At 39.8% G+C, this 23,726-nt stretch overlaps 1 protein-coding gene across 1 annotated transcript in view; it reads right to left on the bottom strand.

Moving 5' to 3' along the window:
- PAPPA2 (pappalysin 2) overlaps positions 1-23,726 on the bottom strand; it is a 281,960-nt gene that overhangs the window by 87,186 nt on the left and 171,048 nt on the right. The window contains exons 12-13 of the mRNA XM_065870845.1: positions 12,946-13,081; positions 12,527-12,743 (exon numbers count right to left, since the gene is read on the bottom strand). Of these exons, the coding sequence (XP_065726917.1) occupies positions 12,527-12,743; positions 12,946-13,081 (353 nt within the window). The remainder of the gene's footprint in view (positions 1-12,526; positions 12,744-12,945; positions 13,082-23,726) is intronic.

The following is a 23,726-nucleotide window of genomic DNA, read 5'->3' as shown; positions in this document are numbered from 1 at the left end:
ATTCATAGGCCAAGGCTGGGGAATTGTGAAACAGGTGGAGTTAAGTGAGGGAACAACATAATCCTGAGAATAAAGTTTAATGGGCATGGGGAGGTGGGGGTGGTGGTGGGATGAACTGGGAGATTGGGATTGACATGTATACACTAATATGTATAAAATAGGTAACTAATAAAAAAATATGCTTGCAAAAAAAAAAAACAAAACAGTTTAATGGGCATGAGCTTCCATCTGTGGCATTCCTAGAACAGTACTTACAAGGCAGGAAGAAAGGGCAGCATGGCTTCTGTGTGGCTATATACAAGCTACGCATTAACTGAGGTCTTGAGGAGTCGCAAGCCAGCACCTTGAATGAGCCCCAAATTCACATATAGAAGTAGAATATAAAACACATGTTGGGCCCCTCTGGGACTCTCTCTCCCCGTTGGCTTCCTTTCCCCATAAAGTTTCTGGACTCCCCAACAGAAGCTTCACATTGTTCCCATCATCTCGTAATTCAGGAATTTATCAGTCCTTGGTTGACATCAGATTTGGAATATTACTCTCTTCTGTCCTTTTGTTCTTCCTAGCATTCCCAAGCCTTGCAACATCAATGGCTCATTTGCTTATGGAGAAATGAAGGCCCAAAGAAGGGAAGGGACTGTCCTAAAATCGTGTGGTGAGACTGGATGATGCGGCCAAATGTGAGAGGCAGGGGCCTGGACATTGGGCTTGCTGCCATTCTAATCGCCAGGCTTCCTCTGTCTCCACAGTTATGGCTACACCGAACCATGGCCTGAGAGTCCTTGCAACCAGAACTTAGGGTCAAATCCGTCAACAGTGTCTGTCTATTTGACAGGCTGGCAAGACGACAGAACCCTGGAAATACTGGCTTGTTTTTATTTTCTGTGCTTTCTCCACCAGCTGCCGTTAATACAGACCATAAGCACAGGGCCAGCCCTGAGAAAAATTGGGAAGCAGGTGATATTTTAAACTCATTTCTCTTTTCAGCACCAATTGTCCCGCTTCTCATACTCCCCCAAACTTCCAGTTACCTACACTAGGTTGCATTTCAGCAGGGCTCTGGTAGACTTTTGAATTGGCAAGGTCCATAAGAGAATACTTCTGGCATAAACAGATGATAACGACTTAAGACATTTCTATTTCTATTAAGTGGTTATTGACTATTTTAAAGAGACCGCTGGAGATTATCAGGACTTGAACAAAATAATTCCTAATTGTGGACTTTCAGACACTGTGATAAGGCGTTGGGAATTAGTGTTGTGAAGTCACTGTTTTGAAACCAGCCTTAGCGGTAGACTCCAACCACAAGTCTTCCTAAGATGTCTGTGCCTGTAGCCCTGAAATCTGAAACCTGAAAGCTGCCACCCAACTGGTTCTAAGAATGTATCCCACCATCTCAGACAAAGTAATATTTTAATAAAGGAACCATCTCAGACAACGTAATATTTTAATAAAGGCTATTTCTAGAGTAGTCTAGCCGTGCCCCAATAAACCCCTAAATGAGACCATGTCCATGACCTTTCCATTTTTCCTCTATAACCCCATGAGAGTAAACAGTTGAAAAGACTCAAACAGCTCACTGTGCCTCCCAAAGCAGATCTGTCTTTCACCAGGCCATCCATCATCAGCCAGGAGAACCAGAATCCTCGCCAGTGGATTCTCCTCCTTCCCTCTTATTTTATGGACAAATCATTCTGGGAAAAGGAAGTTGAGCAAGAAACCTAGGGAACAATTGAGCAGCTATAATTCTTTTCTTGCTTAAGAAGCAAAAACTGATTCAATGTTAATTCGCTAAACTGCTTTGGGGAAGAAGATAATCAAATGAATAGAAATGCAATACATATTTCATTTCTATACGGCCTTTCCCAGCAGCAAGAGAGAACAGTTCCCATCATCCTGGAACATAAAAGGAAACCCTATGCTAAATATAAAAGATGAAGAGCCAAAGGATAAATAGATGCTTTAACCTGTAGCCCCTAGCACAAGAAAGGAAGAAGCCCTTTACTTTGCGAGGCTATCAAAAGGGTGGTGATTGGAATGTTTTACATAGGACTGAGTAGGGAACAGAGAAGCCTGGCAAGGTATAGGGGCCCAATCCAGGAAGAGAAGGAAGGGAAAGTGTTGGCATTTTAAATCTGAGATCCAAATAATTGAGGTGCGATAGGAATTGGTAAAGCAGCAGCAATGAGGGTTCCAGGGAATAATGAAGCATGAAGCAGAATGACGGATAATAGAGATGGAATGATCCTATTACCAAGACCAGGCTCACAAACTGATTACAGCAGGGATGGAATGCCAAGGCACTGAGCTGTGCCCTGGCTGCATGCCCCCGGACTCAGGCTCAGAGGCCTTATAATCTAGCCCCAGCTCTACCAGTAATCTATGGTGCAACCAAGAAGAAACATTTTTACACCTGAGGAGTCCCAACATCTTCCGAATGGAAAACACAGCCACTTGCTCCCAGAAATTCTCTGGGGGTTATAAAAGTCACAGAAGTGAATTCTATGGAAAAGGTGCTTTCCTTTCTACCACATCCCTCCACTCCCCAACCAAAATCCCATGTCTGCCAAGAATTCTCCACGGACAATGGAGGGTGACCCAGAAAATCCGCTATACTTGACTTACTGATGAAGGTGCTATCTTCTTGGTCAGCAGATCCACCTTTTCAAGATTAGCTTTCTAAGGCTAAAGATACCTTTTGTGTCACAGCACGGCAATGTCATTCAAAGGGGGGATCTGAAGAGGCAAGGCAGCTGAGGGGAGCCAGCCTGAGATAGCATTAACCCTGCGTGTTACCGAAGTTTGCGTGTGAATCGCAAATGGAAAGATATGAGTTATTTGGTGGTGGCTGACTGTTGGCTTTTCTCCCTGAATTATTTATTTTTTACAGTCCCTGCTTCAGGAAACAGAATCTGAAGAACAGAGGCTCCACAGAGAAAACAAAAGTGACTAAACTAATATACATGTACATAAATTTGTAGGTCTCTGTGCATCCTGAGACACTTCAAACCAAATCAGCTATACACTGTTCTTTGATTACTCATTTTTTAAAATAAATTTATTTATTTATTTATTTATTTATTTTTGGCTGTGTTGGGTCTTCGTTGCTGTGTGTGGGCTTTCTCTAGTTGTGGCGAGCGGGGGCTACTCTTTGTTGTGGTGCGTGGGCTTCTCATTGTGGTGGCTTCTCTTGTTGTGGAGCATGGGCTCTAGGCGCTCGGGCTTCAGTAGTTGTGGAGCACAGGCTCGGTAGTTGTGGCGTACGGGCTTAGTTGCTCCGAGGCATATGGGATCTTCCCTGACCAGGGATCGAATCCATGTCCTCTTCATTGGCAGGCAGATTCTTAACCACTGTGCCACCAGGGAAGTCCCTACTCATTTTTAATTACCTGATTCTTTTCTTTACACAAGCATGATTAACAAAACATGGCAGGTATGTTACTTACGTCAGGCATTATGTCAAGTATAAAAGAGTTGGAGGCTGAACTCTCACTGATGTCCACAGTAACAGCCTAATAGTAAATGTTTTTAATGCATAAGATAAATTCTGCTTAAGAGCTGTTGCCTTGAATATACAATCATACACACACAATGTGTGTGTTCATTATTTCCTCTTGACTCAGACTTTATGTGCTCGTGCTCAGTTTGCTTTAACTAAAGAGGAAAATCCAGATTTATGCAGAAAAGATAAAAGGAAAGAAAGAGAAGAGAAAATCTGGGGATGACACTGCTGTTCACAAAAATATTTATATTTTACTTAAAAAATAATGCCTTTCTGAATGGCACAATCATTTAAAAAGTTAAATCATTTAAAAATTTAGTTATATAATTCAATGCATATTAATCTTCTCCAAAAGATTGCCTTGTGTAAAACAAAATACATACACACACACACTTACACATATATAACCACATTTCACTAGACCCAAATTGCTAAATAAATTAACCCTCAATTGTCCTACATTATGAAAAGAGTCAGAATGCAGATCATTTAAATAATAACCACTTTTTTATTTTTAGATTTTTAAAATAATTTTATGATTTTCTAGGAAACCCAATTGATGTTACTGATTGTTTTTCCCTTTAATGAACACTGTAACAATTCTGGATGAGCTATTGAGAAGGTGGCTTAGGCTTAGGAAAAAGGGAAAATGAACTTGGGAATAAAATGTGGAAATGGATCAGTCATAAAATGGATGTGGTGGACCTAGATAATGTAGTATTGGGAGGACATTCTCTGGTAAAAGGCTGTTTAGATAATCCACCTACCAAGAACTGGGGAATCCCTGTAAGAAAGACCTTACTCTGGGAATCATTGTTCTTCCCTCACGCTTTTTTCCTGCATGCAAATTCCTCACATGTCCCTTGTGACCCAAGCTGCCTAGTAAGTTGAAACTACATCAGTAGAGTGTGTGGCTCTATCAGGCCATGAGACACATGCAGTGAGATCCTTGTAACTCCAAGGTCTAGGCACACTAGTCCAGCCTAACATATTTTGGTGGACATTATTCCAGCCTCTTAGAATCCACAACCTTGTGTAATTCTCTCAGCTTGAGTGCGGGTGGGACCAGTGACTTACTTCTAACCAAATGAATACGGCAAAGGTGACAATGTCACTTCTGAGTACACAGCCTAAGATTGAAAGTTACTCTTGCTGAGAGACTCTCTCTTTATGGCTCTGAAGAAACAAATTGCCAAGTGTGAGCTGCCCCATGGAGATGGCTATGGGGTAAGGAACTGAGGACAGCATCTGTGCAACATCCAGCAGGAAACAGGCCCTCAGTCTGGCAGCATTTGGGGACCAAATGCCTACAGAGGACCCAGTTAAGCCTGGCCTAAAATCTTGAATTTCAGAAACTGTGAGAGTATAAATGTGTATTGGTTTAAGCTGCAGAAAACTAATACATATACAAACCAGGCTTTAAATTGTAGTCTTCCTTCTGGCTTACCTGTACTTCTAATCTCCAAGAGAATGGAATATTTCTTTTCTGACTTTCTCTCCTCGAGGAATAAGATTCTTTTTGTCTGGGCTAGGACCGCAGAGGAGATGGGGCAAATTTTCTTTTTTTCTAATGACCCCAAATCCCCTGGATTCTGCCCATAAAATTGCCCCACTAGATAATTCATTTCCTGAACTTTTCCAAAAGTCCAAAATATCCTGACAATTCCACCATTTATTACCTACTCCATCAAATATCACCAGATCACCTGCATTACTTGGAGCCCACATCTACATTTCTTGGTTTCATGGATTCCTCAAAATAAATATGCCATTTGAACAGACATATCTAAAATACGGGTGCTCTTTAATTATTCCAGGGCCAGTTAAAATCTTCTTACCGCAGTCCAAATAACAGTTTGAGGGAGGGTGGAAGGATTTCTTGGAGAGTAATAGACATGAGTATATTTCTTTTTAAAAATAATTATTAATTTTGTTGTTGTTGTTGAGGTATAGTTGTTTTACAATGTTGTGTTAGTTTCTACTGTACAGCGAAGTGGAGTTCCCTGTGCTATACAGCAGGTTCTTATTAGTTATCTATTTTACACATATTAGCGTATATATGTCAATCCCAATCTCCCAATTCACCCCAGCCCACCCCCCCCGCTTTCCCTCCTTGGTGTCCACACGTTTGTTCTCTACCTCTGTGTCACATGAGTATGTTTCTAAAACAGCTTTTCGTTCCTATAATGAAAACTTTCTTTACTAAAAACAAATTACTTTGATACTACTCTTAGTTTTGCTAGTTTTAAATAAGGTGAATTTGTACACACTTGAGTCTCAGTTTCCTCAACTGAAAAATGATTCCTGGCATATTGTAGGCACTTAATAAATATTTTTTGAATGATGAATAGTCTGCCTCTTTCTACACACACACACACACACACACACACACACACACACACACACACACACACACACACACACACACACACACACACACACACACACACACACACACCATACAGAATAATTAGTTTTACAAATCAGTCTACATTAAATTTTTCAGAAGCCTTTCTTCTACGTGAAATAAAATATGGCAATGTATATACAATGTGTATACACACTCACATATTCACTGTTTTAGACATAAATTTTTACACAACTCAACTCTCAATTATCCACAAAGATAAGAAGGATCAAAGCATGACTATATACAGTGAGTGAGAAAGAATGTGAGAACAAGAGAGAGAGAGGAGAAATAACTCAGGTTTCCACATGGATATTCATTTAAAAAGATTAATGTCCTATTCAATTTTATATTAGAATACTTGGCTTTGATAACCTATAGTTTAAGGTAAACCTCAGAACCCACTATAGTTTTATATTTATGAGTATCTATTACTTGTTTTCCCTCTCAATCAGAATGTGTATTTATACTGAATAAGCTAGAGATATTTATACTTCATGTTTGCCTTGGACTTAAAATAAGTTCAAAGCATTAAAAAAAGAAAATATGCATTTCCAGTTAGGTCAGTCTACTTAAAAGTTATATTGAAAATTGGTCTTAGTATTAAAGCCAGGAACTTAAAGAAAATCTTAATCTGGAACATACAAGGCAGAGAGAAGGGGTTTCTTCATGGTTACTTGACAAGATATTTTCTGCCAGTTATCAGCTTATTCCCTCTCAGTTCCAAATCTCCACCTTCATTGCCCTGCTTTGCGATACTAGAGATGGACCATGCAAATACTGCTCTTTTGCCGTTTAGCACGATGTCATGTTTTCCCAGTAGACGTAATTGGAGAGACACTGCAGGAGGAAGGGGTGTTTCTTCTTGATTCCTACGTGCTTTTTCTTCTTGATTCTGCAGCTCTTTGATGTCCAACACAGCCTCGGTCTAGTGGTGCTCACCCCCTAATGAGTTTCAGTGACACCCTGCATGTCCCAGCAGTTCTACCAGCACTGCAGCTGGCTTCCCAGCAAAGGTACCCCAGTGAATGACTTCCCACAAAGTTTCAGCAGCACCCCAATGGGTGGCTTCCCATCAAGTTTCATCAGTGCCCAGCAGGTGACCTCCCAGAAAGTTTTAGCAGCGCCCCAATGACAGCTTTCCATAAAGTCCCAATAGCACCTCAACAGACAGCTTCTTAATGAGCTTTGATCAGCACCCCAGTGGGTGGTTTCTTGATTACCAGTCTCAGCCTATGAAACCTCAGCAAACTTCTCTGTCGCCCAGTGTGCCACTGCTCCACCCTCTCCAATGAGATCAAAATCACAGCCTTGGAGGGGGTCAGGTACTCTTCCTTGGATACTCTTCCCTCATCCCTAAAAGTAATGATCGCTCCCTTTATCTACCATTCTTCTATGTTAGGGTTCTCTTTACCATTTAGTAGTTAATCCTCTGTTACTAGTCAATAGTTATTTATATTTATCTTCCTCTATTCTAATTACTGTGTCCTGACTGACTGACTGAAACAACGGAACTGGAAATGGTAGTAGGAGATAGAGTCACAAAGATAGAATTTGGGAATCTGTTTGGTTGTGCCTTTGGGCTTGAGTACAATGCTGAGCTACTTGTCAATGGGAAATGGGATGCTAATAATCAATGACACGCAGTGGGACCACAATTACCAAGCTATCATCTTTGGCTATTGTTGTGAAGAGCCAACCGGGAACCCAAACTCCTGCTGTACTTGACCACAGGTGTCCTACACACCACTGCTGAGCCCATCACAGCAGCCAGAGAGAAGGAAGTACATCAAAACCAGGAAGAGAAGACCCTTTCTCCTACAGTGTGTTTCCAGAACCCTCTGTTGACAAAAGCTAACACTGTGCCAGTCAGCAAAGGATAAATATCAATAAAATCCTGCTCTCGTACTACCAGTTAGGGTGATAAGGGTGGATTTAGAGGTGAGAAGCAATAAGTTGACTGATAACTATCACAACTTGTCAAAGGAGGATGGTAAAAATGATAAAGATGGGAAATGGTGTGGAAACCGCCTGGGCTGTCCTCCCACCTGGTGTTTGAATGTACTACAAACTCTACATGGATCATTCTCAGGTAATCTCACAAGAATATTCTGAGGTAATTTCTCCCTGTTTCCCACTGAAATACCAACAATACAGAAAAATATGAAAACTCTTATCAATACCAAAAACCAAGGTGGATAGCTGGACTCTGAGGATTTTTCTCCTGATTTCAAAATGTATTGGAGTTGAATTGAGAAATATCACCGGAAGCCAAAACATGCATTTCTTGTTTTGTTTTCTGAAAAAAGCAAAGCAAATAAAGAATAGAGCCATACTAAAACAAAAGAGGGAAACAGGTCACTCTTTCTTCATTCCCTGGCCCCTGTAAAGACCAGAGAGCTGGGCACTACTTTTCAGGGGTCACAGTTCTGTTCTCTATCCATCAGTCCTCATCAGTACCCTTTCTTTACTCATTTCAAGATTTCCGGTCAGGAAGTATAAGGGTCTTGGTGGGGTGAGGTAGAAGCAAGTGGGGAGAAGGGAGAACCATCGGCAAAGGCCATTGAATCCTGAGAGATAACTGTCCCAAAGGTAAGAATGCTACAGAGTCCTAAAGAATACTACAGGCTTGAGGACCATGAGATAAAATTTCAGAATAAAAGCTTGGAGTAGTTTTACACAGTGAAATCCTACTGTCTTTGTAAACAGTGCAGTAAAGCAATGTGCCCTGGCCTCACTGGCAGGGAAGATAGAGAAAGGTTAAAAATAAAACAGAGGCAAACATTTATCAAACAAATACAAACAAAAGGAAAGCAGGGATGGAAATTTTAATTCCAGACAAAGCATTAATACAAAGCCTTAACCTTTGAAAGGGGCAAAAGGGGTGGCAAGAGCTTTGATCCTAATAAAAATAAAACAGTCACAAGCATTTATATACCTAATTATGTAATATGAAATTATAAAAAGCCAGAACTACTTGAAATACAAGGAAGAATGGAAAGAAGCACAACTGTCTGGAAGGTTATACTGTATTCTCAACCTTTTATAGAGCAGGCAGATAGAAAAATCAATAAAAGGAAAGTACAAATGCTGAAAAGAAATGAGTGATCAGAAGTTTCAACCACTGCTATCAGCCTATGTCCTGAAAAAGGCGATAATATTCTTCATCTTCAGAAGATTCAACACTGGGGTATCTGATGGATATACCATCAGGTAGGGTCAGAGAAGTTGCAACTAATGTTTTCATTGTATTCATGTGACTGAAAAAACAGAATCCTGTTGTAGGAGAAACACATGCCCATCAGCAATTCTTGCCTGTTAGTAAATTCTTCTAGACCTGACCTTGTGAATTTCCAAAGTAGATAACATGAGCCCTGGTTATCTGCAAGCTAATCCACTCATTTAGGAAAATTAACCTATTAGTGCCAGGACTGTATCTCGGACACATTCAAAATCCCACTGTATTAATCAAAAAGATGGTTCCCGCTTCCCCAAGCCATCAACACAATCCTGGAATGGTTGCGGACCTGCCTGACACTCCAACTCCTGGGATACTGTGGAAGGTTATGCAGGACCTTTCCCCAAGGTGGCTAGGGCAGGAAATAGTCAGAGAGTAAGAATGAATTCAGCTCTTACTGGGCACTGATGACCAAAACCAAGAACACTACAGTTGGTTTTCGGGACTAAGGCGTTCATTATCAGTAGACTAAGCCCAAAGGGTCATAAGCTGGGTAGCCATCATAGCAGAATGGGAAACAAGATGAAGAGAAAGATCAAAGTCAAATGGTCCAAGGTAAGGATCATGAATGTCACTGGAGAGCCAGACTTAGGTTTACTGGCCTTCAGCTGAGATTCTGTGGGTCAGTCAGGCTGGTTTAAGGATAAAGTGTTGTAGGAGGACAGACCATTGGTCATTAATGGTTAAATACAAAATGGATAAAACATCTTCTACTGCCAGGCATCTGTCAGCTCTCCCTTGCCCATTTTAGTATTAATGTAATTCAGGTCATAAGGGGTAAGAAGGAGGTAGCCAGGAATCCCTCTCACTATGCCCAGAATTTGAGGGTTTCATATTATGGTCTATCTACATTTACAACTGTGATTGATACAAAGATGCTAAAAGACTTCTACTCTTTGAGGATACATAGGGATTTAGATTTTAAATCTGTCCACAAAGAAAATATGTGGGATCTGTTAGGTTCCCTGTGTATCAAAATTTACTATATGGCACTGATTTTCTGGCCGAAAAGGAAAAGCCAGTTTGCATGGCTCCTGTCAGTCACATGTGGTTTGGAAATTCTCGTGCATTCCAGATACACTCTGTGTAAACTGGAGAATCATATCTTATTTCTACTGGTTTGCATGCATGCGTATAAAACTTGTTTTTCCTACAGTGCCAAATGAAAATAAGTGAAGAACTAGCAGCAGTGATCATAATTAATCAACTACTTTGTCAAAACTTCACAGCTGTTGTTGTGAGGGGAATTCTTGTCCCTTGGGGTCTACAGAGGTTGTGACTTCCTTTTTGCTTTGCTTGTTCAGTTCTGTCCCGTGGAAGATTTAGAGATAAAATCTGTAACTGTCACTCAATGCACAGTTTCTGACACCTCTTATGCGCCAGGGCCTTTAGTAGGTACTGAGAGATACTGAGCAGAATTCCTACTGCAGGAAGCTCAGAGTGGGAAAGAACAACAAATAAATAAATAGGTATATTTATGTGACGGCTGCCTTTGTAAAGCATGGGCTGTGTACAATGTCCTATGGAAACAGGGAGGGAGTTTGCCAAAAATTCATAGACGAAGGTGAATCATGATGGTCAAGTGTGGGTTGAAGTGAAGAAGTACTGGACAGCATTCAAGAAAGTAGGAACATTGTGTGCAAAGACATGGAGCTCAACAAGAACACATGTTTCATGGACCTGAAAGAAATTCTGTATGGCTTGAGGCCAGAGGTAGAACCAATAAAGAAAATAATTGGAAAACACATGAGACAGAGGCAATAATTCTAGTAAAAAATGCTATTTTAATAGTCTACATTCTTACATTAATATTTGAAGACTTTTGCTCACTAAGGAGACTTAAAAGTTGCAGATGAACTAGCTAGTGTTGCAATGTCCATTACCTAGACCCTATCCCTTCCTAGCACTTATAACAATGTCTGACACATAGTTAGTGCTTGATTAACATAAACTACTATTACTGCATGTGATAAATGGCACCTAATGACTCGTGCCTTGATGCACATCCCTCCTCTTGAGTATGGGCTGAACTAACTGACTCATTTCTAATCAATAGAATATACCAGAAGTAATGGGTTGTCAATTCCAACATTATGTTATAAAAAGACTGGCTTCCTTTCTGGGCAGACTCTCATGTACTCACCCTCTCTGGTTCTCTTTATTTTTTGGATTATTAGCTGCCATGTCATAAGGACACTCAGGCACCTTATGGAGACGCCCACATGGCAAGGAACTGAGCCATGCCTATGTGAGTGTGCCCACTGCCAGCACCTGCGTGAGTGAGTTTGGATGCAGATCTCCCGAGACTTGCCAGAGCCACATGAGTGAACTTGGAGGTGAATTCTCCAGCTCCACTCGAGCCTTGAGGTTACTGCACGCTTAGCCCACAGCTGATGGCAACCTCATAAGGACTCTAAGCCAGAGGCACCTAGCTGAGTTGCACCCAGATTCCTCTCTGACAGAAACCATGATAAGCCACTAAATTTTGCTATAATTTGCTGCCCAGCAAAAGATAACTAATATACTATATTAGTACTGTCTACACTTATTCCCTAATCAAGGTTGGGTTTCTGGGATACCTAGGTTGGGCAAGGTGGTATCAGAGTTCCTCCTTGGTGATGGAGTGCTGCCTGCAACTCCAGCTTTTGTGACCAGGATCCCAATTGCCTGACACTTCACTCCTTGAGGGAACAAACCCTGTTACCTACAGTGCCGCTCAACTGATTAGACCATTCATAGAATGAGTCCAGCCCAAGTACAGCACAGATTACTGTGTTTGGCTTGCTCCTTGCCCCATCAGGGCCAACCTTGGGCATACCAATGCTATGAAGAACAGTTCCTTACTAGCAGGAGCTGAGAGTCCAGGAAATGCTATCTAGATGACAATTACAGATGTCCACAGAAGGGCACATATAGCTAATGTAGTCCTGATTTCCATATGTAAATCTAATTGATTATATGACATGCCTTAAAAACTAATTGTTAAACTTGCTATATACACTGTCCAGGTGGGAACAAGTGAAAAAATATACATCGCTTAGGGAACACTGAGTTTTTGGCAGAGAATTTTTGGCAGTTTACATAACAATGTTGACGTGAAGGCAGTGGTTTTATATGTAAAAAAGATTTTACGACCTTAAAGATGATAAATATTTACATAAACATTATTCTCAGCTAAGGAAAGAAGAGCAAAATATAAAACGCAAGTGTGCCTTCTATGAATTGTTCTTTGCTTGCTTCTTAAGTCTTTTTAGAAGTTCTTAGACCCATTTTTAGTTAGGGAACAAGCACCCACTATATATACAATAGTATGTATGAAAATGATAGCAACACATCACAACAAAAAGAAAGAAAAAAAGGAAGAAAGGGGACTTTGTACCTCTGTCCCTGATGATTTTGCCCCTCGTGCTCTGGGATGCAGATGTTGGAAGCTGAAGGACTTATGATGGAGGATGTCCTTAGAGCCACTGCTGAGATGCCCACCAGTGGGGATGAGAAATTCAGCAACACTGAGGTGGTATGGTGGAAGAGGACGTTCGAGTGATGGGTTACATTGATAACCAGTGGGTTATGCTGGCATGACAGTTCATAGCTTCCTGAAGAGAAACAAGGAGATGAATAATATTTTAAGTCTTTCATGTAGTACCAAGTTTCCATATCTAGTATTCATTTTATCTTCTCAATAACTGTATGATGTAAGCAAGGTCTCAAACAATATCAGAGACAGACATCAAGCTGATTCCTGGGTCTAATGGATTGTCCTCTAGTGGTCCTAAAGGGATAACTGTCAAGACTCACCAAGAGAGTGGTTGTTTCCACTGATGTCGGTCAGGTAAACGGTCACTGTTGGCCGCTGATGTTCCCCAGGCACCAGGCCATCAGATGTCAAGAAAATGAAAATTGCTGTGGCCACTCCTGGTCTATGGAAACAAACCTAGGCATAAGCACATACATGTACGAGCCATTATTTCCAGTGGGCTATCAAGGCACGTGTCACACTATTTTTATACTTCTCAAATAGCTCACCACTCATAAAGAGCTCACTTCTCCTTTACAATGGGAAAAAACATGGAGTAAGCACAGAAAGATAGCCACAGTCACATCAAAAGTCAAAATCAGCTGGAAAGAAGATAGCTTTCAGCTACTGAGCTTCCCATCTTTTTATGAGACTTTTTATGTCAACCAATTGCTTGCCACTTGAATCTTTCTTTACATTTCTCAAAAAGATCACTCAAATAGACCATCTCTGGAGACAGTAAACTACAGCATAGGTAGACAATACCTCCCTACCTCCAAAGTGAGAGACGTGGACAAGAGTATCACCTTGCTAACACTTTGTTCTGAAGTGGCATAGCTAATTATCCTTCCCTATCTCCTTATCTCTCCCTTAAAGTTTTTATCAGAACCTCTCACTTGGCTTTTGAACTATGCCATGGGAGAGAAGCTATTGAAGATTCGGTTGCTTCTGAGATTAGAAGCTGCCAAACTGTTTATTCTTATTCTTTTGGTGCCTCAAGCCCATATACCCTATCCATGGCTGAAGAAAAGCCAACAATGAAAATTCACAGGAAAATTCAGTTATCTATAAGAAATATACCTAGATGGCTAGACTAATTAACAAAGAAACAGTCTTTCACAGTAAACTATGGATGTTTTGTCCCTGGAAATCCTTTAATATAAAAGAAAACACCTCAGAGATTGGGGACTGACCTGGAGAACTTACTTTCCATATTGAAATTATTTGATGTAGTAATTCTACTTTTATTTCCTATAGCTCAACTTTACTCTTAATTTCTTTTGAGAATTAACTCCAGTCTTCCCTGGTGTTGGATGGTTGTTGCATTATTAGAATCTGGTGCTGGACTGTACAACCTTCTGTGTGTATTTCTCTAGCTTTTTATCAGGTTCTGAAGGGGATAAAGCTCCAGAAAAACTGTCCTCAGTGTCAGAGCAGGGTACAACATCTAATGGCAGAGGTCTTTTCTTAAAATGGGGAGCAGGAGAGTAAAACATGTTTTCCATTTTAATAAGAATTCTTCCTTGTCCGCAGACTGATTTTTCCTGAGCCTTGGTGGTGTGTTTATAGAGTGTCCATTTGCACTGCTGGCTCAATTAGGGTGATTTTATGATTTTCAGTGGTCAATGTAGCACAACTCTCCCTTCTTCCTTTCCTCCTTTGAGGGAAAGACCAGCCACACTCTTTTTTTACAGTGTCTTTTTTTCCTCCTTTTCATTTCCCCTCTTTGAAGTAATAAATATTTCTTTATAACTTAAGAAACTTCCAGACCCATAGGTTATGGCTTGCAATACGAGGTCCTTTGTTCCTGGCTGGATGAGGGCTAGACATGAAACACACCATAAGGTAACCAGGAGCCTAATGCAAAGCCCTCAACCCCAGCACCAAATGACATCAAAGTGCCCTGGGAACTCCCACAACCTCTTCCTTTTCATACACCACAAAACAGACCTGAGTACTGGAAGAAAGCTCTGGGTTGTTTCCTGAGCCAGGAACAGAGTCCAAACAAGTACCTGGTGGCTTTACCTCAGTAGGTCTCAGACTCGAAGAATGGAATGGCTTCAATGAGCAACAGGAGAGCTCAGTTTTCCCACTGTCTGTTGGGTCCCAAAATAGTCACCACCCACCTGAAGCTAATTTGTAGGCCTTATGGTGTGGATTTCTCCATCTTGAGGGCCCATGCCCAAAACCTCCATCTCGTTTTGCATCTCCTTGCTCTATGGGTCTTTGAATCCCAAATCACTCTGAAGCCTGCTCTTGGTGGCAGTGTCTCTGTGCCTTGACTTGTGGGAAGCAGCTATGCCAGGATTTCCAGTCCGTGGCTTAAGTAGGAAAACCACAGGTGAGACATCAGCAGAGAAATGTTGGGATACACAAAGCAACGAGAGACAAGGGTTTGATCATGGTACTGGATGCCAAGTCTTGGGCATTTTCTCTCACAGTGACACAGAGAGGTAGCCAAACCTCATTCTCATCTGAATACCTGATATGCTTCACAGTAGCAACTAGACACAAAGAAGTATAACACTCTAACACAACTACTGGAACCTCAAAAGCAGAGAGACAAGTTTGAGCCTGCACATATGTTCATAATGAATCTGAGCCACGGTAAAGGGAATCAAGTGAGTTCACCATTCTGGAGGGAGTGTTGGCCAGGCAGAACCCTGGGTTTAATCCATCTTTACTAGCCGGATAGATCTGAACTATCTATCTCTCCTCTCTGAGCATAGGGTGCCTCTTCCACATCTGAGAAACAGATATACTACCTATCTCAGGTGGCTGCTATGAGGATGAAATGAAATCACGTAAAAGCACATAGGAGAGTGCCTACCATCTAGTAAGGACTCAGTAATTCTTATTTCCAAAAAGGAATTATTTTTTATCCTGTTTATACTTCAGGAAGACAACGATAAAGAAGAAAGTTTTAAAATTAAACATACAACCATATATTTTGGTATATAGAGAATTACACTTTTATGAAATTTACGGGCTAAAAAATTTCATATATGTTTTCTTAAAATGGCACTTGTACATGTGAACTGATACTCCAGGTTCTGCTTCCATAGAAATTGGTAATACTTGAAGCTCTTGGTATAGAATGTATCTCTACTTTATAAATGGGATATATAAAAAATATACTTTGTATATATAACTATTTTAATAGAGTTTTAAAAATTCAGTTCAATATGCATTTATTAAAAACCTATTTTTATGTATATATAGACAAAGAAATTTCTAGAATTGGCTGTATAATTAGAAAACTAAAAGTGTATACTTGATGTGGACAAAGAAGATATTTTTAAAAGCTGCTCTTGGACTTCTCAGGTGGCGCAGTGGTTAAGAATCTGCATGCCAGGCCCTGCCCGCAGGAAGGCAAAATCCAGCCTCATCCACTGGAAAACAGGCACCAGTCCCCTCCACCGGGAAGCCTACATAACCCACTGAACCAACCTTACCCAAAGGTTTGTGTTTGGGGGCAAACACAAAAAACAATGGGAAATATGAACCTGCAGCCTGTGAAAAGGAGACCCCAAATGCAGTAAGTTAACCAAAATGAGAAGACAGAGAAATACACAGAAAATGAAGGAGCAGGGTAAAAACCCACCAGACCAAACAAATGAAGAGGAAATAGGCTGTCTACCTGGAAAAGAATTCAGAGTAATGATAGTAAAGTTGATCCAAAATCTTGGAAATAGAATGGAGAAAATACAAGAAATGCTTAACAAGGACCTAGAAGAACTAAAGAGCAAACAAACAATGAGAAACAACACAAAAAATGAAATTTAAAATTCTCTAGAAGGAATCAATAGCAGAAAAACTGAGGCAGAAGAACGGACACGTGACCTGGAAGATAAAATAGTGGAAATAACTACTGCAGAGCGATTAAAGAAAAAAGAATGAAAAGAATTGAGGACAGTCTCAAAGACCTCTGGGACAACATTAAATGCACCAACATTCAAATTATAGGGTTCCAAAAGAAGAAGAGAAAAAGAAAGGGACTGAGAAAATATTTGAAGATATTATAGCTGAAAACTTTCCTAATATGGGAAAGGAAATAGGCAATCGAGAACACAGCACAGAGAGTCCCACAGAGGATAAATCCAAGGAGAAACATGCCAAGACACGTATTAATCAAACAATCAAAAAATAAATACAAGGAAAAATAATAAAAGCAGCAAGGAAAAGCAAGAAATAGTATACAAGGGAATTCCCATAAGGTTAACAGATGATTTCTCAGCAGAAAATTTGCGAGCCAGAAGGGAATGGCAGGACATATTTAAAGTGGTGAAAGGGAAAAACCTACAACCAAGAAGACTCTACCCAGCAAGGATCTCATTCAGATTCGAAGGAAAAATAAAAAACCTTACAGACAAGCAAAGGCTATGAGAACTCAGCACTACCAAACCAGTTTTACAACAAATGCTAAAGGAAATTCTCTAGGCAGTAAACACAAGAGAAGGAAAAGACATACAAAAACAAACCCAAAACAATTAGAAAGTGGTAATAGGAAGATATACATCAATAATTGCTGTAAATGTAAATGGATTAAATGCTACAACCAAAAGAAAAGGACTGGCTGAATGGATGCAAAAAAAGACCTGTAGAAATGCTGTCTACAAGAGACCCACTTCAGACCGAGAGACACAAACAGACTGAAAGTGAGGGCATGGAAAAAGATATTCCATGCAAATGGAAATCAAGTGAAAGCTGGAGTAGCAATTCTCATATCAGACAAAATAGACTTTAAAATAAAAGCTATTACAAGAGGGCTTCCCTGGTGGCTCAGTGGTTGAGAGTCTGCCTGCCGATGCAGGGAATGTAGGTTCGTGCCCCGGTCTGGGAGGATACCACATGCCGGGGAGTGGCTAGGCCCGTGAGCCATGGCTGCTGGGCCTGCGCGTCCGGAGCCTGTGCTCCGCAACGGGAGAGGCCACAACAGTGAGAGGCCCGTGTACCGCAAAAACAAAACAAACAAACAAACAAAAAGCTATTAAAAGAGACAAAGAAGGACACTACATAAGGATCAAGGAATCAATCCAAGAAGAAGATATAACAACTGTAAATATTTATGTACCTAACATAGGAGCACCTCAATACATAAGGCAAGTGCTAACAGCCAGAAAAGGGGAAATAGACAGTAACACAATAATAGTGGGGGACTTTAACAACCCATTTTCACCAATGGACAGATCATCCAAAATGAAAATAAATAAGGAAATATAGCTTTAAATGATACATTAAACAAGATGGACTTAATTGATATTTATAGGACATTCCAGACAAAAACAACAGAATACACGTTTTTAAAAGTTCTCATGGAAACATTCTCTAGGATAGATCATATCTTGGGTCACAAATCAAGCCTTCGAAAATTTAATAAAATTGAAATCGTATAAAGTGTCTTTTCTGACCACAATGCTATGAGACTAGATATCAATTACAGGAAAAAAATCTGAAAAAAATACAAACACATGGAGGCTAAGCAATACACTACTAAATAAGAAAGAGATCACTGAAGAAATCAAAGAGGAAATCAAAAAATACCTAGAAACAAATGACAATGAAAACATGATGATCCAAAACCTATGGGATGCAGCCAAAGCAGTTCCAAGAGGGAAGTTTATAGCAATAAAATCTTACCTGATGAAACAAGAAACATCTCAAATAAACAACCCAACCTTGCACCTAAAGCAATTAGAGAAAGAAAAGCAAACCCCAAAGTTAGCAGAAGGAAAGAAATCATGAAGATCACAACAGAAATAAATGAAAAAGAAATGAAAGAACTGATAGAAAAGATCAATAAAACTAAAAGCTGCTTCTTTGAGAAGATAAACAAAATTGATAAGCCATTAGCCAGACTAATCGAGAAAAAAAGAGAGAAGACTCAAATCAATAGAATTAGGAGTGAAAAAGGAGAAGTAACAACTGACACTGCAGAAATACAAAGGATCATGAGAGATTACTACAGGCAATTATATGCCAATAAAATGGACAACCTGGAAGAAATGGGAAAATTCTTAGAAAATCACAACCTTCCAAGACTAAACCAGGAAGAAAAAGAAAATATAGACAGACCAATCACAAGCACTGAAATTGAAACTGTGATTAAAAATCTTCCAAAAACAAAAGCCTAGGAACAGATGGATTCACAGATGAATTCTATCAAACATTTAGAGAAGAGATAACTCCTATCCTTCTCAAAATCTTTCAAAATATAGAAGAGGGAGGAACACTCCCAAACTCATTCTACGAGGCCACCAGCACCCTGATACCAAAGCCAAAGATGTCACAAAAAAAGAAAACTACAGGCCAATATCACTGATTAACATAGATGCAAAATCGTCAACAAAATACTAGTAAACAGAATCCAACAGCACATTAAAAGAATCATACACCATGATCAAGTGGGGCTTATCCAAGGAATGCAAGGATTCTTCAATATATGCAAATCAATCAATGTGATAAACCATATTAACAAATTGAAGGAGAAAAACTATATGATCATCTCAATAGATGCAGAAGAAGCTTTTGACAAAATTCAAAACCCATTTATGATAAAAAGCCTCCAGAAAGTAGGCATAGAGGGAACTTACCTCAACATGATAAAGGTCATATATGACAAACCAACAGCCAACATCGTTCTCAATGGTGAAAAACTGAAATCATTTCCACTAAGATCAGGAACAAGGCAAGGTTGCCTGTCTCACCGCTATTATTCAACATAGTTTTGGAAGTTTTAGCAACAGCAATCAGAGAAGACAAACAAATAAAATGAATCCAAATTGGAAAAGAAGAAGTAAAACTGTCACTGTTTGCACATGACATGATACTCTACATAGAGAATCCTAAAGACGCTACCAGAAAACTACTAGAGCTAATCAATGAATCTGGTAAAGTAGCAGGATAAAAAATTAATGCACAGAAATCTCTTGCAATCCTATACACTAATGATGAAAAATCTGAAAGAGAAATTAAGGAAACACTCCCATTTACTATTGCAACAAAAAGAATAAAATACCTAGGAATAAACCTAACTAAGGAGACAAAAGACCCATATGCAGAAAACTATAAGACACTGATGGAAGAAAGTAAAGATGCTACAAACAGACAGCGAGATATACCATGTTCTTGGATTGGAAGAATCAATATTGTGAAAATGACTATACTACTCAAAGCAATCTACAGATTAAATGCAATCCCTATCAAGCTACCACTGGCATTTTTCACAGAAGTAGAACAAAAATTTCACACTCTTTATGGAAACACAAAAGACCCTGAATAGCCAAAGCAATCTTGAGAAAGAAAAACAGAGCTGGAGGAATCAGGCACTCTGACTTCAGACTATACTACAAAGCTACAGTAATTAAGACAGCATGGTACTGGCACAAAAACAGAAATATAGATCAATGGAACAGAATAGAAATCCCAGAGAAACCCAAGAAGATATGGCCACCTTACCTTGATAAAGGAGGCAAGAATATACAATGGAGGAAAGACAGCCACTTCAATAAGTGGTGCTGGGAAAACTGACAGCTACATGTAAAAGAATGAAATTAGAACACTCCCTAAAACCATACACAAAAATAAACTCAAAATGGATTAAAGACCTAAATGTAAGGCCAGACACTATAAAACTCTTAGAGGAATAAATAGGCAGAACACACTATGACATAAATCACAGCAAGATCCTTTTTGGCTACCTCCTAGAGAAATGGAAATAAAAACAAATGGGACCTAATGAAACTTAAAAGCTTTTGCAAAGCAAAGGAACCATAAACAAGATGAAAAGACAACCTCAGAATGGGAGAAAATACTTACAAACGAAGCAACTGACAAAGGATTAATCTCCAAAATATACAAGCAGCTCATGTAGCTCAGTATCCAAAAAACAAACAACCCAATCCAGAAATGGACAGAAGACCTAAACAGACATTTCTCCACAGAAGATATACAGATTGCCAACAAACACATGAAAAGATGCTCAACGTTACTAATCATTAGAGAAATGCAGATCAAAACTACAATGAGGTATCACCTTGCACTGGTCAGAATGGCCATCATCAAAACATCTACAAACAATAAATGCTGGAGAGGGTGTGGAGAAAAGGGAACCCTCTTGCACTATTAGTGGGAATGTAAATTAATACAGCCACTATGCAGAACAGTAGGGAGGTTCCTTAAAAAACTAAAAATAGAACTACCATCTGATCCAGCAATCCCACTACTGGGCATATACCCTGTGAAAACCATAATTCAAAAAGAGTCATGTACCACAGTATTCATTGCAGCTCTATTTACAATAGCCAGGACTTGGAAGCAACCTAAGTGTCCATCGACAGATGAATGGATAAAGAAGATGTGGCACATATATAAAATGGAATATTTCTCAGCCATAAAAGGAAGCGAAATTGAGTTATTTGTAGTGAGGTGGATTGACATAGAGACTGTCATACAGAGTGAAGTAAGTCAGAAATAGAAAACCAAATACCGTATTCTAACCCATATATATGGAATCTAAAAAAAGAAAAAAAGGTTCTGAAGAACCTAGGGGCAGGACAGGAATAAAGATGCAGCTGTAGAGAATGGACTTGAGGACATGGGGAGGGGGAAGGGTATGCTGGGACGAAGTGAGTGAGTGGCATGGACTTATATATACACTACCAAATGTAAAATAGATAGCTAGTGGGAAGCAGCCGCATAGCACAGGGAGATCAGCTAGGTGCTCTGTGACCACCTAGAGGGGTGGGATAGGGAGGGTGGGAGGGAGATGCAAGGAGGAGGAGATATGGGCATATATGTATACATATAGCTGATTCACTTTGTTATACAGCAGAAACTAACACACCATTGCAATTATTCTCCAATAAAGATGTTAAAAAAAGAATCCACCTGCTAATGCAGGGGACATGGGTTCAGTGCCTGGTCCGGGAAGATCCAACATTCTGCGGAGCAACTAAGCCTAAGTGCCACAACTAGTTAGCTTGTGCTCTAGAGCCCGTGAGCCACAACTACTGAAGCCTGCATGCCTAGAGCCCGTGCTCTGGAACAAGAAACTCCACCACCACAATGAGAAGGCTGCACACTGCAACAAAGAGTAGCCCTTGCTCGCCACAACTAGAGAAAGCCCGTGTGCAGCAACGAAGACCCAACGCAGCCAAAAAAATTTTATTATAAAGAAAATAATAAGCTGGTCTTTCCACAGCCAAGCAGAGCTATTTTAATATACATAATGGTCTAGGCTATTTTTATTTTTTATGAAATAAATAATGGAATTTATGTTCCTAAATGTGAAAATAGGTATTGGCCAGAGCAGAAAATTTGTCAACACAAATCTCTGCTTATTCTACCCCATGTCACCTTTGCCACTACAAGTATGACACTCCTCTAATCAGCACATCAAATGTACAATATGAAGAGCAGCCCCTTTCAGGACAAAGCACACCAGATGCACCTCCTCGGGGACTATTCAGATCTGAAATGAGGACCAGGCATGGCCCAAGAGAAAAGTCCAAGGTGCTAAGAGGTCAAGGGACTTGTAAGCTTTATTTGTAAAGTTTTATTATTTGTTTTAACAAGGAGATTACATTTATGTATTACAGGGCAATATAAAATTAATTTGAATGTGGCTTTTATGAAGAAGACAAAGTATAGTTAGATATCAGAAAGGAGGCAAGATCTTTTAGAAAAGCGATTGATTCTCAGGACTGAGGAATAGTCTAAAAATAAAATGTTTGCCAGTGAAATTAGCTCAGTAAATCTCCAGCAAAATACTTTGAAACAGAGAAAATATGGATTAGATAGATATAGATAGATAGATAATAGGAAGATAGATAGATAGATAGATAGATCGTTAGATAGATAGATGATAGGCAGATAGGTTGAGACTTACTGATAGAGTGGAAAACCAGTCCTGCACACTCAATTGCTTTCCATCCAAAGCCTTCACATTAACTGCTGGATCTAACTTCTGGCCACTTGTCGGGGGTAAGACTGAAAGAATGTTTTCTTGGTGCAGAACTGTTTGGGCTTAAGAAATCCCTCTTCAATCTGCCTGCTGGGTACAAACACACTTAACAGACTCCCAGACCAAGCATTTCGACGTCCAGGTCATCCTTTGCGGAGGTCCCTGGACAGCAGAACATAAAACTATACCACAAACTTGAAAAGAATCTTCTCTGAGGTTTTAAAATGCTTTTGGTTATTACTGAGATGTTATTTTTTGTGTGTGCTTTTCCATTTTCATTCATCTATGGCACTTCCTGATTCCAGAGAGAAAGGGAAGGCCCTTGAACAGGAGAAAGTGAGCATATATTGTTTTCATTTTGCATAGCACTGTACAGTTTGCCAAACATGATCACATGCCTTGCTGGAGCCTCCAATAAGCTCATTGGGTTTTTGTTCCTATTTGAGACCTTTTTATTATAATATCCCCAGGATACAAAGGTTATACTATACAAGTGAAACGTAGGATTCTGAGAGCTTAAGTGACTTCCTCTAGCTGAATGCTAGACAGTTAGGAATTTGGGTTTTCTGTGTTCTTCTGACTGCCCAGGGATTCCTAATTTGGGTTAGCAGAAAACAACAAATTTGTTAGAAAATTTGTTGATGTGTGTGCCCTCTCTCCCCACAAAAAAATGAAGTCACATAAATACTTAGATATAAAAAAGTTATACTATTTCAGGGAGCTAAGAGAACACTTTGAAAGCCATTCATAGTTCAGTTAGGGTCAACAGAAATTAGATTAAGAATGCTTACACAATTGGTTGACCCACATGGTTTTTTTTGTAGGTGAAAAGCTATCAAATATTGGCAATTTTATATGGTTCACCCTAATAATATTGCTGTCCATGTAGACTTAAGAAATTTGACAAGGGAGAGATTAACTCTCAAAGTTTCAAGGTATGTTACCTGAAGTCCAAATCTAACAGATGAAGGGAAGGTGTGAGGCAACTAGCTTCTTGTCTCTGAGCTTGAGGCCTCTTGGTGGTCTCTGTACTTGAGGATGTGAGTCAAAATGTGGAGGGGGTTTTGAACCTGGTTTGACTTCCTTCCCATGTTCAAG

Source organism: Phocoena phocoena, chromosome 1 (genome assembly GCF_963924675.1).
Source record: "Phocoena phocoena chromosome 1, mPhoPho1.1, whole genome shotgun sequence".
NCBI classification, from domain to species: domain Eukaryota; kingdom Metazoa; phylum Chordata; class Mammalia; order Artiodactyla; family Phocoenidae; genus Phocoena; species Phocoena phocoena.
This window is presented reverse-complemented; position numbering and strand designations above follow the sequence as displayed.